This window comes from Salvelinus sp. IW2-2015, linkage group LG15 (assembly GCF_002910315.2).
Source record: "Salvelinus sp. IW2-2015 linkage group LG15, ASM291031v2, whole genome shotgun sequence".
Taxonomy (NCBI): domain Eukaryota; kingdom Metazoa; phylum Chordata; class Actinopteri; order Salmoniformes; family Salmonidae; genus Salvelinus; species Salvelinus sp. IW2-2015.
Genome location: NC_036855.1, coordinates 63,339,776 through 63,352,582, shown reverse-complemented (window position 1 = coordinate 63,352,582; position 12,807 = coordinate 63,339,776). Strand labels below are relative to the sequence as shown.

General features: G+C 40.7%; 1 protein-coding gene across 1 annotated transcript; it reads right to left on the bottom strand.

Annotated features, from left to right (window-relative positions):
• Nucleotides 1-532: 532 nt before the first annotated feature.
• On the bottom strand, nucleotides 533-11,312 carry LOC111974702 (tryptophan 5-hydroxylase 1-like). Its single transcript, XM_024002640.2, has 11 exons — nucleotides 11,121-11,312; nucleotides 7,731-7,886; nucleotides 6,884-7,076; nucleotides 6,404-6,504; nucleotides 5,804-5,871; nucleotides 5,351-5,547; nucleotides 5,027-5,162; nucleotides 2,009-2,135; nucleotides 1,825-1,920; nucleotides 1,585-1,718; nucleotides 533-1,448 (listed from the first exon to the last, which is right to left on the bottom strand). Exons 1-11 carry the CDS (start codon nucleotides 11,220-11,222, stop codon nucleotides 1,274-1,276), a joined length of 1,485 nt encoding a protein of 494 aa, XP_023858408.1. The 5' UTR covers nucleotides 11,223-11,312; the 3' UTR covers nucleotides 533-1,273.
• Between the last annotated feature and the right edge of the window lie 1,495 nt (nucleotides 11,313-12,807).

Sequence of the window (12,807 nt, the reverse complement as noted above, 5' to 3'; positions counted from 1 at the left end):
TTTCAGCTCATGAAACATGTTGCTTTATATATATATCCTCCTGGATGTGGCTAGCTTTTTATGTGTTCGCTAAGGAAATTTGAATTATAATGATGATAATTATTAGCAATCATAGGACATAGTATAACACAGTGTGTGAACATGGAGTACATTTAATGAGAGAAAAACAGAACAAAGAAACTACTGTAAATATTTCCCCATAGCTAGACGGCCAGAATGCAGACAACCACTTCCCAATGCAAGGATTGGTTTACCAGGGATCTTTTTACACAAATTAAAGATTTTCAATAGAAGTACATTCATGTCATCTTCCAAACACTGATACATGCACATAAATTCCTTCCTTGAACATCTTATGTGAAATAGACAACTGGAGGTCAACAGTAGTAGCAGCAGAAGGTCGATAAGGTACACCACACACACACACACACACACACACACACACCACACCACACACACACACACCACACACACACACACACACACACACACACACAACACACACACACACACACACACCACACACCACACACACACACACACACACACACACACACACACACAATCATATAATACAACCACATCTCTATGCTTTGTGCAATGTGATAATACATGTATAGACTGTCACTTACTATACACACAAGCATGTAACTTTACATCCACACTAGCACATTCACAAATTTATTGAAACGGTTTATGCCAATAGAGTACAATACAATATCTATAAGACTACTGTTGCATTAAGATAAAACTTTCAATAGAAAATAAATACTGCATATAAAAAACAAGAGAATATTAGTAATTATAAGCAAGAGCCAAGGAAACGTCAGTTTCGGTCACATTCTAATCATCCTTCGTCAATATTATTATTCACATGACAAACCCAAAAATGTATTGAATGTTAAAGTAAACTACTGGTTAATAATTTAACAAAGTTAATATAACATTTGAATTTTAAGAGTTATCATTTATTTTGTAGGTAAAAGGCTGTTTGGGGATGTCAGTGAGTAGGATTAAAGCAGTGAGCTGCTTGGTAAGGATCAGGTGGTAGACAACTACAGACAGCAGTACAGGGCTGTGTCAGGTATATGGTTGCAACATTTCTGAAAATGCCCATGTTTTCCAAAACTCCTGGTTGGAGGATATCATATTTCTTGCTTATTTCCACCTGATTCTGTGAATCCTCCAACCGAGATTTCTGGACTACCTGGAAATGTTGGGAAAGTTACCAGAATTTTGCAACCCTTGCAAGTATGAGGGCCAGGCAGGCTGGTCAGACAGCGTAGTGTTTGTTAAGGCGCTGTAGGGCGTCGGCCACGATGTCCAGTTCATGTCTCAGATCCTCCACCATGCTGTTGATACTGGATGTGTCCTTCAGCACGTCCACACTGTGGGTGTACGGGTTGTACCTCACTGTAAACGGACGCTTGATGGTCTTGGCAAACTCCCTGTGTGCATAAGAACAGATGATGACAAAAACATAACACAGCCCAGGTTTGGAAAGGTGAAAGAATAGTTTATTAGCCCACTAACAGTTTATCTGCCCACAAAACAGCCAAGAATGTAATGTCACAATTGACCTACCTCATCTTGACTTTGGCCTCTTCAAAGCTCTCTGACACAAAGTAGACATCTTGGAATGTAGTGATAATGCACTCCTGCTTGCAGGTGACCTTGGGGTCAAAGGGCAGGATCTTTGCATTGTCAGAGAGTGCATGCTGTATGAGGGGGGAAAAGTATCTTAGCATTCTTCCTTTGCATCAGATGGTGTTTTTACGCTTTAAATGGTGTTTGAATATTAATATTAATATGAAATACTTTTACCTTCAGCTCACTGATAGAGGAGAGAAGTCCTGCGCCGTAGGCTCTCATCTTTCCCTCCTGTTTACACAGGCCAAACTCTACTGTGAAAAAGTAACACTGCAAAACAAAAACACAAAAAGCCAACCAAAAACAGTTAAATTCAAGCACAGTGTTTGGATATTGTTATAATGTAAACAGCACTTACGGTGGCCAGCGTCTGGACAGACTCATCTGAGGCCCCCAGAGAAGCCAGACCTATCTCCTGGGAGAACTGGGCAAAACTAGGCTCCGCCAGCAGAGGGACATGACCCAACAGCTCATGACATGTGTCTCTGTAATGCACACAGAAACACACACATACATACAGTATGTGGATTGTTAAGCCAATGAGCGGACATGTGCAACTTTGTGACAGTGTAACCAAGTGTTCTTCCATTAGATTTTTGAAACAATCATCCCCCCTATCCACATCGATGGGACAGTAGTGGAGAAGGTGGAAAGTTTTCAGTTCCTCGGCGTACACATCACTGACAAACTGAAATGGTCTACCCACACAGACAGTGTGGTGAAGAAACCTCAGGAGGTTGAAAAAATGTGGCTTGTCACCTAACACCCTCAAAAACTTTTACAGATGCACAATTGAGAGCATACTGTCAGGCTGTATCACTGCCTGGTACAACAACTGCACCGCCCGCAACCGCAGGGCTCTCCAGATGCTGGTGCGGTCTGTACAACGCATCACCAAGGGCAAACTACCTGCCCTCCAGGACACCTACGGCACCCGATGTCACAGGAAGGCTAAAGAGATCATCAAGGACAACAACCACCCGAGCCACTGCCTGTTCACCCCGCTACAATCCAGAAGGTGAGATCAGTACAGGTGCATCAAAGCTGGGACCGAGAGACTGAAAAACAGCTTCTATCTCAAGGCCATCAGACTGTTAAACAGCCATCACTGCCTACATAGACTTGAAATCATTGGCCACTTTAATAAATGGAACACTAATCACTTTAATAATACCACTTGAATAATGTTTACATATCTTGCATTACTCATCTCATATGTACAGATGAAGTCGGAAATTTACATACACCTTAGCCAAATACATTTCAACTCAGTTTCACAATTCCTGACATTCAATCCGAGTAAGAATTCCCTGTCATGTAGGATCACCACTTTATTTTAAGAATGTGAGATGTGAGAATAATAGTAGAGAGAATGATTTATTTCAGCTTCGATTTCTTTCATCACATTCCCAGTGGGTCAGAAGTTAACATACACTCAATTAGTATTTGGAAAGCATTGCCTTTAAAATTGTTTAACTTGGATCAAACGTTTTGGGTAGCCTTCCACAAGCTTCCCACAATAAGTTGGGCGAATTTTGGCCCATTCCTCTTGACAGAGCTGGTGTAACTGAGTCAGGTTTGTAGGCCTCCTTGCTCGCATACACTTTTTCAGTTCGGCCCACACATTTTCTATATGATTGAGGTCAGGGCTTTGTGATGGCCACTCCAATACCTTGACTTTGTTGTCCTTAAGCCATTTTGCCACAACTTTGGAAGTATGCTTGGGGTCATTGCTTCAATATATCCACATCATTTTCCTCCTCATGATGCCATCATTTTGTGAAGTGCACCAGTCCCTCCTGCAGCAAAGCACCCCCACACCATGATGCTGCCATCCCGTGCGTCACGTTTGGGATGGTGTTCTTCGGCTTGCAAGCTTTCCCATTTTTCCTCCAACATAACGATGGTCATATGGCCAAACATTTCTATTTTTGTTTCATCAGACCAGAGGACATTGCTCCAAAAAGTACGATCTTTGTCCCCAGGTGCAGTTGCAAACCGTAGTCCTGGCTTTTTAATGGCGGTTTTGGAGCAGTGGCTTCTTTCTGCTGAGCGGCCTTTCAGGTTATGTCGTATAGGACTCGTTTTACTGTGGATATAGATACTTTTTCACCTGTTTCCTCCAGCATCTTCACAAGGTCCTTTGCTGTTGTTCGGGATTGATTTGCACTTTTCACACCAAAGTATGTTCATCTCTAGAGAACAGAACGTGTCTCCTTCCTGAGCGGTATGACAGCTGCATGGTACCATGGTATTTATACTTGCGTACTATTGTTTTTACAGATGAAGTGGTACCTTCAGGCGTTTGTAAATTGCTCCAAAGGATGAACCAGACTTGTGGAGGTCTACACATTTTTCTCTGAGGTCTTGGCTGATTCTTTCAATTCCAAAGATTTCAAGCAAAGAGGCACTGAGCTTGAAGGTAGGCTTTGAAATACATCCACAGGTACACCTCCAATTGACTCAAATTATGTCAATTAGCCTATCAAAAGCTTCTAAAGCCATGACATAATTTGCTGGAATTGTCCAAGCTGTTTAAAGGCACAGTCAACTTAGTGTATGTAAACTTCTGACCCACTGGAATTGTGATACAGTGAATTATAAGTGAAATAATCTGTCTGTAAACAATTGTTGGAAAAAGGACTTGTGTCATGCATGAAGTAGATGTCCTAACCGACTTGCCAAAACTATAGTTTGTTAACAAGAAATTTGTGGAGTGGTTGAAAAACGAGTTTTGATGACTCTGTATATACCGTATTCTACTGTATATCAACTGTATATACCGTATTCTATACTATCTATTGCGTCTTAGCCTATGCCGCTCTGTCATTGCTCATCCATATATTTATATATTCTTATTCCATTCCATTCCTTATTCCATTAGGTATTTGTTGTGGAATTGTTAGATATTACTTGTTAGATATTGCTGCACTGCCGTAACTAGAAACACAAGCATTTCGCTACACTCACAATAACATCTGCTAACCATGTGTATGTGACCAATAAAATGTGCTTTGATTTGATTTGAATGATTATGTATGCAGAAGCACCTTTGAGTACCTATCTCATGCTGGACTGTAGCTGTGGAAAATGCCCTTTTGAGTTGCAATCAGCCGGAAGAGTTAAGTTTTCTTAGGGGTGTGACAGGCCAGGTTTGTTCAATCAAATACAGGCTCTTTATATGGAATGATACTCTATGTTCCTTTATGATGATTTTCAGTATGGTGACGTACTGCTATGTTTACAGTATGTGACTATGAACATCACACTGATATAYTCAACATCAGATGGATTTTTGTTCAACAATGAAAGTAAATTAACATTTGCCTAGACTAACTTCTCCTTATTAATGTAACATGTGTCAAGGGGTACTTACGGCTCAGGTGTGTAGAGAGGGTCAGAGCTGTGGCGAACATACTGAGTGCAGTGGAAAACCCGGAAAGCCAAACCTGCCAGAAAGTCTCGTGGGGAGAGGTAACCTGCCACGGGCCGAATGATAAAGCCTGTGCGCTCTGATGAAACACACACATACGTTTTTACTCATGTAAAAGGCCACGACACATTCAGCAACATCTAATTTGATACCCCTAAATCCACACTTTTCATTTTACAATAGCCTTCATTATGCTGATAAACCTGAGCATCAGACTGAATGAGACTGTGTGGTGTCATGTACAGCGGCAGACTCTGCCTGTCTCACCTCTGAGGAAGTGTGACACATCTTCCAGCTGGGGGATGTTGTCCTCCCTGCAGTCACAGTGCTTGGACAGCAGTGGCAGGTTCTTCAGGTACTCCCGGCAAGCATGGGTTGGATACAGCTTATTGAGCTCCCGATAGACCACACCCCAGGTCTTCACCTCCTCCTCTGTGAACTCGATATGCGGAATTGGATTCCCACTAAAAGAGAGGGAGAAAGACAGAAACAGAAAGATAATGAAAGAGAGTAGCACTACAATGACACTGTAGGCCATCATTGTAAATAAGAATTTGTTCTTAAAACTGACTTGCCTAGTTGAATAAAGGCTACTTTTTTTTTTAAATACAGTAGAAATGTCTAACAATACCTGTGTGCATTAGGACATTAAAGTATTAAATACACATAGCGTCATAGCTTTCCATATCAGATCTCACATAGCATGATAATATGACCTACTGTTTGTAGCTCATGGCAAGATCAGCAAAGTGTTTCCTTCTTTTGCGGTAGACATTGTCCTTGAAGCCCTGCAGACAGAAAAGATAAGTCATTGAGGTGTGACAGCAACTCATGCACTGACTTACTGAGTGGCTATTCCGTAAGTGTGCCGCTTATCACAACAGAAGTATTAGTCTAATCCTCCATCTGCCACTCTAATACAGTCAGTGTAGTTCTAACTGGCTTTGATAGTTGTACCATTGTCACAGGTTTGCCTCCTGTTTCAGTAGGTCAGTGAGAGTCTGAGACATAGAGATCCTATATTATGAATTATTGGATATCTTGTGGCCTATGGTGGTCTAGCGGTCTAAGCCGCTTACCCTGGCACACATGTATACCAGAGTCAGCATGGATTCAAATCAGGCCCACTGCCCTTTGACTCCCCCTGTCTTTCCAACACTATTCTCTCTTCAATAAAAGCTCAAAAATTACAAAAGGAGTGTGACTGCCACACTCATTAAAAAAAATTATTTTAAAAGAATTATAGGATATCTATGGTCAGACCGGCTTGCAACTAGAATGTAAAGTCATTGACCAGAGCATATTAGAAGGTATGCCTACTGGGTGATCAGCATCCAGGTCTAAGCCATACATCAAGACACGGTTAGCACACATGTCCAGGTCTGAGATTTTCTTTGGGAACCAGGGAATATCTTCAGTGTCTGAAACAAAAAAAAACATGGGATAATCTGGGATGGCCTCTGCACTAGATTTTAGTCATGTCTAGGGCTATTCGGGATCCTTGGGACATCCCTACCTCACTGAAGTTTACATTTAAAATGGTTAAGGTAAGGGTTAGGGTTATGGATAGGTAAGGGATATGGTTATGGTTCGGGTAAGGGTAGGGGTTAAGGTTAGGGTGTGGCGTAGGGATGTCCCAAGGATTCCGGATAGCACTGACCCTTTAGTAACCTCGTACAACAATCCGGAAGTCTCTCTTTCGCTACACGCAGAGGTAATTAGTCTGGTAATAGGTAATAAGCCTATGTGGCTAGACTTTAGGGACTCTGAAATAATTTCAAAAGTAGCAGCTAGGCCTACCTTCTTCAGGCAGGCTGGAATTGTCAGGTTGGTCATGGTCCATATCAACTACGTTGGCGGCATGCTTTCGTAGCAGCTCAGTGAGCTCCTTGAGTTGCTCGTGGCTGCTGTCACAGTCAACAAAGATCTCAAACTCTGAGCCACGCCGCCTCGATTTTCGGGACTCGATGTGAACAAGGTTGACGTGGTTCTCCTGGTGATGATTATARTAACAAGACATTTAAAGTTATGTCATGTATCTTGATGTGCATGATAATGTTTCTACCAGTGTTGGGGAAGTTACTATGAAAAAATAGTTTACAAAGCTACCAATTACTTCACACTGGAGGAAGTTAAGCTACACTAAAGCTACCCTTAAGAAAATATAGTTCAATTAACTAAAGTTACTTAGAAAAATGTGTTAACTACATCAAAACTACTTCTTGATAAATTATCATATCTAAATCTGAAATGTCATAGACTACAAGTTGCAAGAACATATCAGTCAGATGTTAACAGAATGTGTAAGTTATCCTATTAAACACAAAAACTATGTTTCAAGTGAGAATTAGGCAAGTCCAATGCTGAAAAAGAAAGGAAATGATTGCCTACTTCACACATATTTTATTTTTGCAACAAAAAAGTAGTCTGTAATCCCAGTACTTAGCTTCACCGCTACATGCCCCCCAAAAAGTTATTAAGTAATGAAAACACTACAAGATTTGAATTGAGTTCAACTACCACCAAACTACTGAAAAATGTAGTTAAATTACTAGTTGAACTACATGTAGTTCCCTACTTCCCAACACTGGTGTCTACCATCACCCGTTTGGTATGTGATAGCCTACTTGAAAATATTCAACCTTACTTGAAAAAGTTTTAGCGCCTTAACGAGCCCGCCAACTTCATTCTTGAGGGAAAAGGCGATGGCCGTGCGACCCTTTTCTAAAGAGCAACCATTCTCCCAAGATGAACTCTTGTTGTCCTTGTTCTCGTCGATCTTGCTGAAGGTACACTTTTTCATCTGTTGGGAAAGCGAGGGAAAATATTAATGAAAAACAAACCTCAGAGCTGGCTAGGCCTATTTGTGGAAAGTAAGGATGTGGCAGTGTTTTGGGCTATGATACACTATTTATCAAGGATGAACAGGAAGTTAATTGTTTTGGAAAAGCACATCACCTCCAACGACAATTTGTTTGAAAGGGCAAGCTGCTTTTTAAATGGACTGATAGGCCTACGGATTTGTTCAATATCCTGTGCTAAGAGCCGTATTTGAACAAGAGTTTGCTAGCCTCACAAAAAAAGGGCAACTAAATCAAACAATGTATTTCCACAACCAAAGCTCACCAAAGTGTAAATTAACCCTCCTGCTGTGTTCCGGTCGAATTGGATCAATTTTCAAGTTTTCTCTCTGAAAAATGTAGTTCATTTAATCTGATTGTCATAAGGTTCCTTGACTTCGTCCACACAGCGCATCTGAACACACAAAATACATTTTGATAATTTTCCTGACATTTTGGGTGTTTTATTTAACTTTTGTACACCTGTGGCGTTCCCATTAGAAATTAATGGGTGAGACTACAATTAGTGTATAAAATTTAGTTCAGGCACATGCCCATTCATCAGATGGACACACTTCCTCTCCCAGACCACCACATGCATGTTGTGTTTGAGCACACACACACACACACACACACACACACACACACACACACACACACACACCACACACACACACACACACCACAACACACAACACACCACACACACACACACACACACACACACACACACACACACACACACACACACACACACACACACACACACACACACACACACACACACACCTCACTCCCCTTCTTGGCTTCCATGGCAACCCCCACGGGAATATAATATGTCCCCCACGGCAACCACACCTGTTGGCATTCTCACAAACAATCGCAACATTGTTTCAATAATATATAGAACTTTTCTCGCAGCTCTGGTATATCAAGCTTTTTTGAGGCCTTGCTCACAATTCATTCTCTGGCAGCACAATGGCCAAACGATATACTGTATGTGAGGCTCTTGATCATATCTTTGATCATGACACTGGTAAGGAGGAGAGAGGACAGGAAATTGACAGTGAAGATACATTAGAGGAGAAAGTGTCAGAAGTTGAAGACAACACAGAATATGATCCAGACCAAGAGACACCCGATGTGGAACAATCCAGTGATGAGGAAGAGGGCCCTGCTGAGGTTGTTATTACATTCCGGTCAAATAATGGGAATTTGTCGTGGTCTTCATCCCCAACAGAGAGGAGAGGTCGGCTGAAAATGTTATCAGGATGACCCCAGGGCCAACGAGATACGCCATATCCCGGGTTGATTACATAAAATCCTGCCACTATTTAAAAATGTGAAATGGTTTCAAAACAAATGCCTTTGTTAAACTTTGACACAAAGTAGTCTGTGATAAATAGCACAATATGTTTAATCTGAGTATTTGTTATAGTCAAAATAATCCATACATTATGTTTTTGTTACTCAAAAACGAGTTTTATGAGTTCAGGTCAATGAGGCCTACAGGCCATAAATAGTAAATAGAATGTCACGCCCTGACCATAGAGAGCCTTTTTATTCTCTATTTTGGTTAGGTCGGGGTGTGACTAGGGTGGGTAATCTAGGTTGTTTTATTTCTATGTTGGCCTGGTATGGTTCCCAATCAGAGGCAGCTGTTTAGCGTTGTCTCTGATTGGGGATCATATTTAGGCAGCCATTTCCCCACAGTTTTTTTGTGGGATCTTGTTTATGTGTAGTTGCCTGTGAGCTCTCCATAGCTTCACGTGTCGTTTGCTCTTTATTGTTTTTGTGAGTTTCATTAAATAAACATGTGGAACCCATATCACGCTGCGCTTTGGTCCGATTGTTCTTACGACGATCGTGACATAGAAGATCAAAACTTGTAATGTTCACAAGAACTTAAGTTGATAAAAAAAATCTCTAACACAACATTAGGTGATAATATATGTATTATTATGGATTTATAATCAGCTATAATGGGGCGGTCATTTTGGACCAGGAACACAGAATTAATTAACATGAAACGAACACAACAGGAGGGTTAAGAGTAAACAATCACAGTATTTACTGCAGCTGAACGCAAACTGAATACTTCACCTAATCAGGTTCCTTCGAGATTTCAGGACTGGACAGCGACTACACTTGGCTGCACGCAGAAGGAACTTTAAAACTATGACTGCAAATAAAGTATAGGGACAAAATAATGAGATCATAATTTAGACTGATACTGTTAGGTCTAAATATTTACCACACACTTAATTAGACTATAGATTGGAAGCGTTAAATTGTCGATTTTTTCCCCGRCAAAATGTATTTTGGCAATGCTGAGTTGTGTCTGTCTCATTGTAAAGAGATCTGCAGCAGTAATCGCATTTGGTGACGAATGATAGCGCTCTCCAATCCAAATCCAACCCGGGATTATAGATGGCTACTTGCAGCGCAGCAATAAATCCATCAAGGGAACATATCCTGGACGTATTCTCTTATCATCTTTAGGTGTTCAAATTGTTGCTTTTGTCGGTTTCATTTCAGTTGATGCCAAATGTCTTTTGGGGCCAGTCTATGTCAATCATCAGAATATTATAAATAGTTTTGGAATAGGCTAATTAATCTAAATTAAATGTACATTTACTGACAGGAAATACAATTAAAATCAACATGTTGCACACAAACGTGCACATTCTTATCAATTACTTGCGTGGTTTTAGTTTATATCTCAATGATATGCCTAAATCAAGATGCAGTGGCTCGTTGTGAACACTCACAAATAACTTMTTTTATCTAGTCTGATGTCTACGAAGATCTGCGGCGTAAGCGTTCTGAAAAGTTATGACTGCGAGCTCCTTTATTTCACTTTACTATAATGTATCTTGCGATGACCTCCTTATTGTATGACGTAAACTACGCATCTCATTTGTCTCCAGATTGAGGTGGTTTATGGCACACATAAGAGAGCTAGCTAAACCTAACCAGAGGGGAGGGGAAAACTCTGATATGAACAGAAAATAAATTAACTAATGAAGTGGAGGGTAAGATTACAGATTGCATCATGTTTGATTATTCAAGCCTTTGCCAAAAGCTTTTTAAATCAAATACAATTCAACGTAAAATGACTGTTCATTTGCATTGTTCCATGAAAAATAATTTTGTTTAGCCAGTTATTATTTACTTACAATATAAATTTTACTTACCTCATTATTCAGTTGCTTTTCCTCATAACAAGTGTGCAATGAAGAACTCATAGAGTCGAAAGACCTTCCTCTGCGCGGCCCGTCAACCTTGTTTGAGTACATGTCAAAGTCCTTTGATTGATATGTTTGAGTGAGAATAAGTAAGGCAGTCCACTACTGCTGTAGCTGCTATGATATACCAATGAGTCTCTCACTCAAAGCACAAGGCGCCTCAGTATTTATGAACACTGAGTGGAAGGAGGGGGTAGGGATGGGGTGGGGGGAGGGGAGGAGTATCACAACTATATACCTAAATGTAACATGGTAATGGTTATACAACTAATCTCACATTAATGTCACACACTGATGATTACAAAATATTCACTTTCATGAAGGGAATCAGTAGCCTTTAATAATGAGGCACTGTTGGTGTAGTTGTGATTGCTTGCTTGCTAATTGACACGAGGGAAATGTAAGCCTATCATACAGCCTACACCAACAGCAAAACATCCCAGGTCTAAGGGTTTTCATATCGATGTCATATCATATACTGTACATAAACTACATTTTTTTAACAACACAATCCCAACTACTCAGCCCTATAAAAATTTCAGCACCACAGCGTAATGGACAGTTTCCCCCATCTGGGCGGTTCTGCGGCTTCCAAAATAAGAGATCTATCTATACCGCATACACAAAACGTAACCTGTTGTAGACCTTGACATTTTCACATTTGTTTGGTATACAATTAGTCATTGTAGTCTTCCTCTTGTTCTCTTTTGAGTGTGGTTAGAGAATGTTTTGAAAGACACCTGTTGAGTAAAGACCACAGAAAATACCAAACCTGAATTTAACTAAGAGTATATTAAATAGTGGTGACAGATACTCCTGCCCCGCTTCCCATTGTAGTCTAGGCCTATACAGTGCCTTTGGAAAGTATTCAGACCCCTTGACTTTTTCCACATTTTGTTACTTTACAGTCTAATTCTAAAATTCATTCAATTTTTTTWAATCCTCGGCAATCTACACACAATACCCCATAATGACAAAGTGAAAACAGGTTTTTAGAAATTGTTGCACATTTATAAAAAAGGAAATACTTTATTTACATAAGTATTCAGACCCTTTGCTATGAGACTCGAAATTGAACTCAGCTGCATCCTGTTTCAGCTGCATCCTGTTTCCATTGATCATCCTTGAGATGTTTCTACAACTTGATTGGAGTCCACTTGTGGTAAATTCAATTGATTGGACATGATTTGGAAAGGCACACACTTGTCTATATAAGGTGCCACAATTGACAGTGCATATCAGAGCAAAAACCAAGCCATGAGGTCGAAGGAATTGTCTGTAGAGCGCCGAGACAGGATTGTGTCGACACACAGTTCTGGGGAAGCGTTCCAAAAAATGTCTGCAGCATTGAAGGTCCCCAAGAACACAGTGGCCTACATCATTCTTAAATGGAAGAAGTTTGGAACCACCAAGACTCTTCCTAGAGTGGGCCAAACTGAGCAATCGGGGGAGAAGGGCCTTGTTCAGGGAGGTGACCAAGAACCCGGTGGTCACTATGACAGAGCACTAGAGTTCCTCTGTGGAAATGGGAGAACCTTCCAGAAAGACAACCATCTCTGCAGCACTCCACCAATCAGGCCTTTATGGTAGAGTGGCCAGACAGAAACTACTCCTCAGTAAAAGACTCTTGACAGCC

Coding starts and splice junctions, on each gene's coding strand:
- LOC111974702 (XM_024002640.2), bottom strand. CDS start 11,222: ATGTACTCAAACAAGGTTGACGGGCCGCGCAGAGGAAGGTCTTTCGAC. Junction 5,163..5,350: donor TGTGTCACACTTCCTCAGAG/GTGAGACAGGCA, acceptor GTGTTTCATCAG/AGCGCACAGGCTTTATCATT. Junction 1,921..2,008: donor CTGTCCAGACGCTGGCCACC/GTAAGTGCTGTT, acceptor TTTGTTTTGCAG/TGTTACTTTTTCACAGTAGA.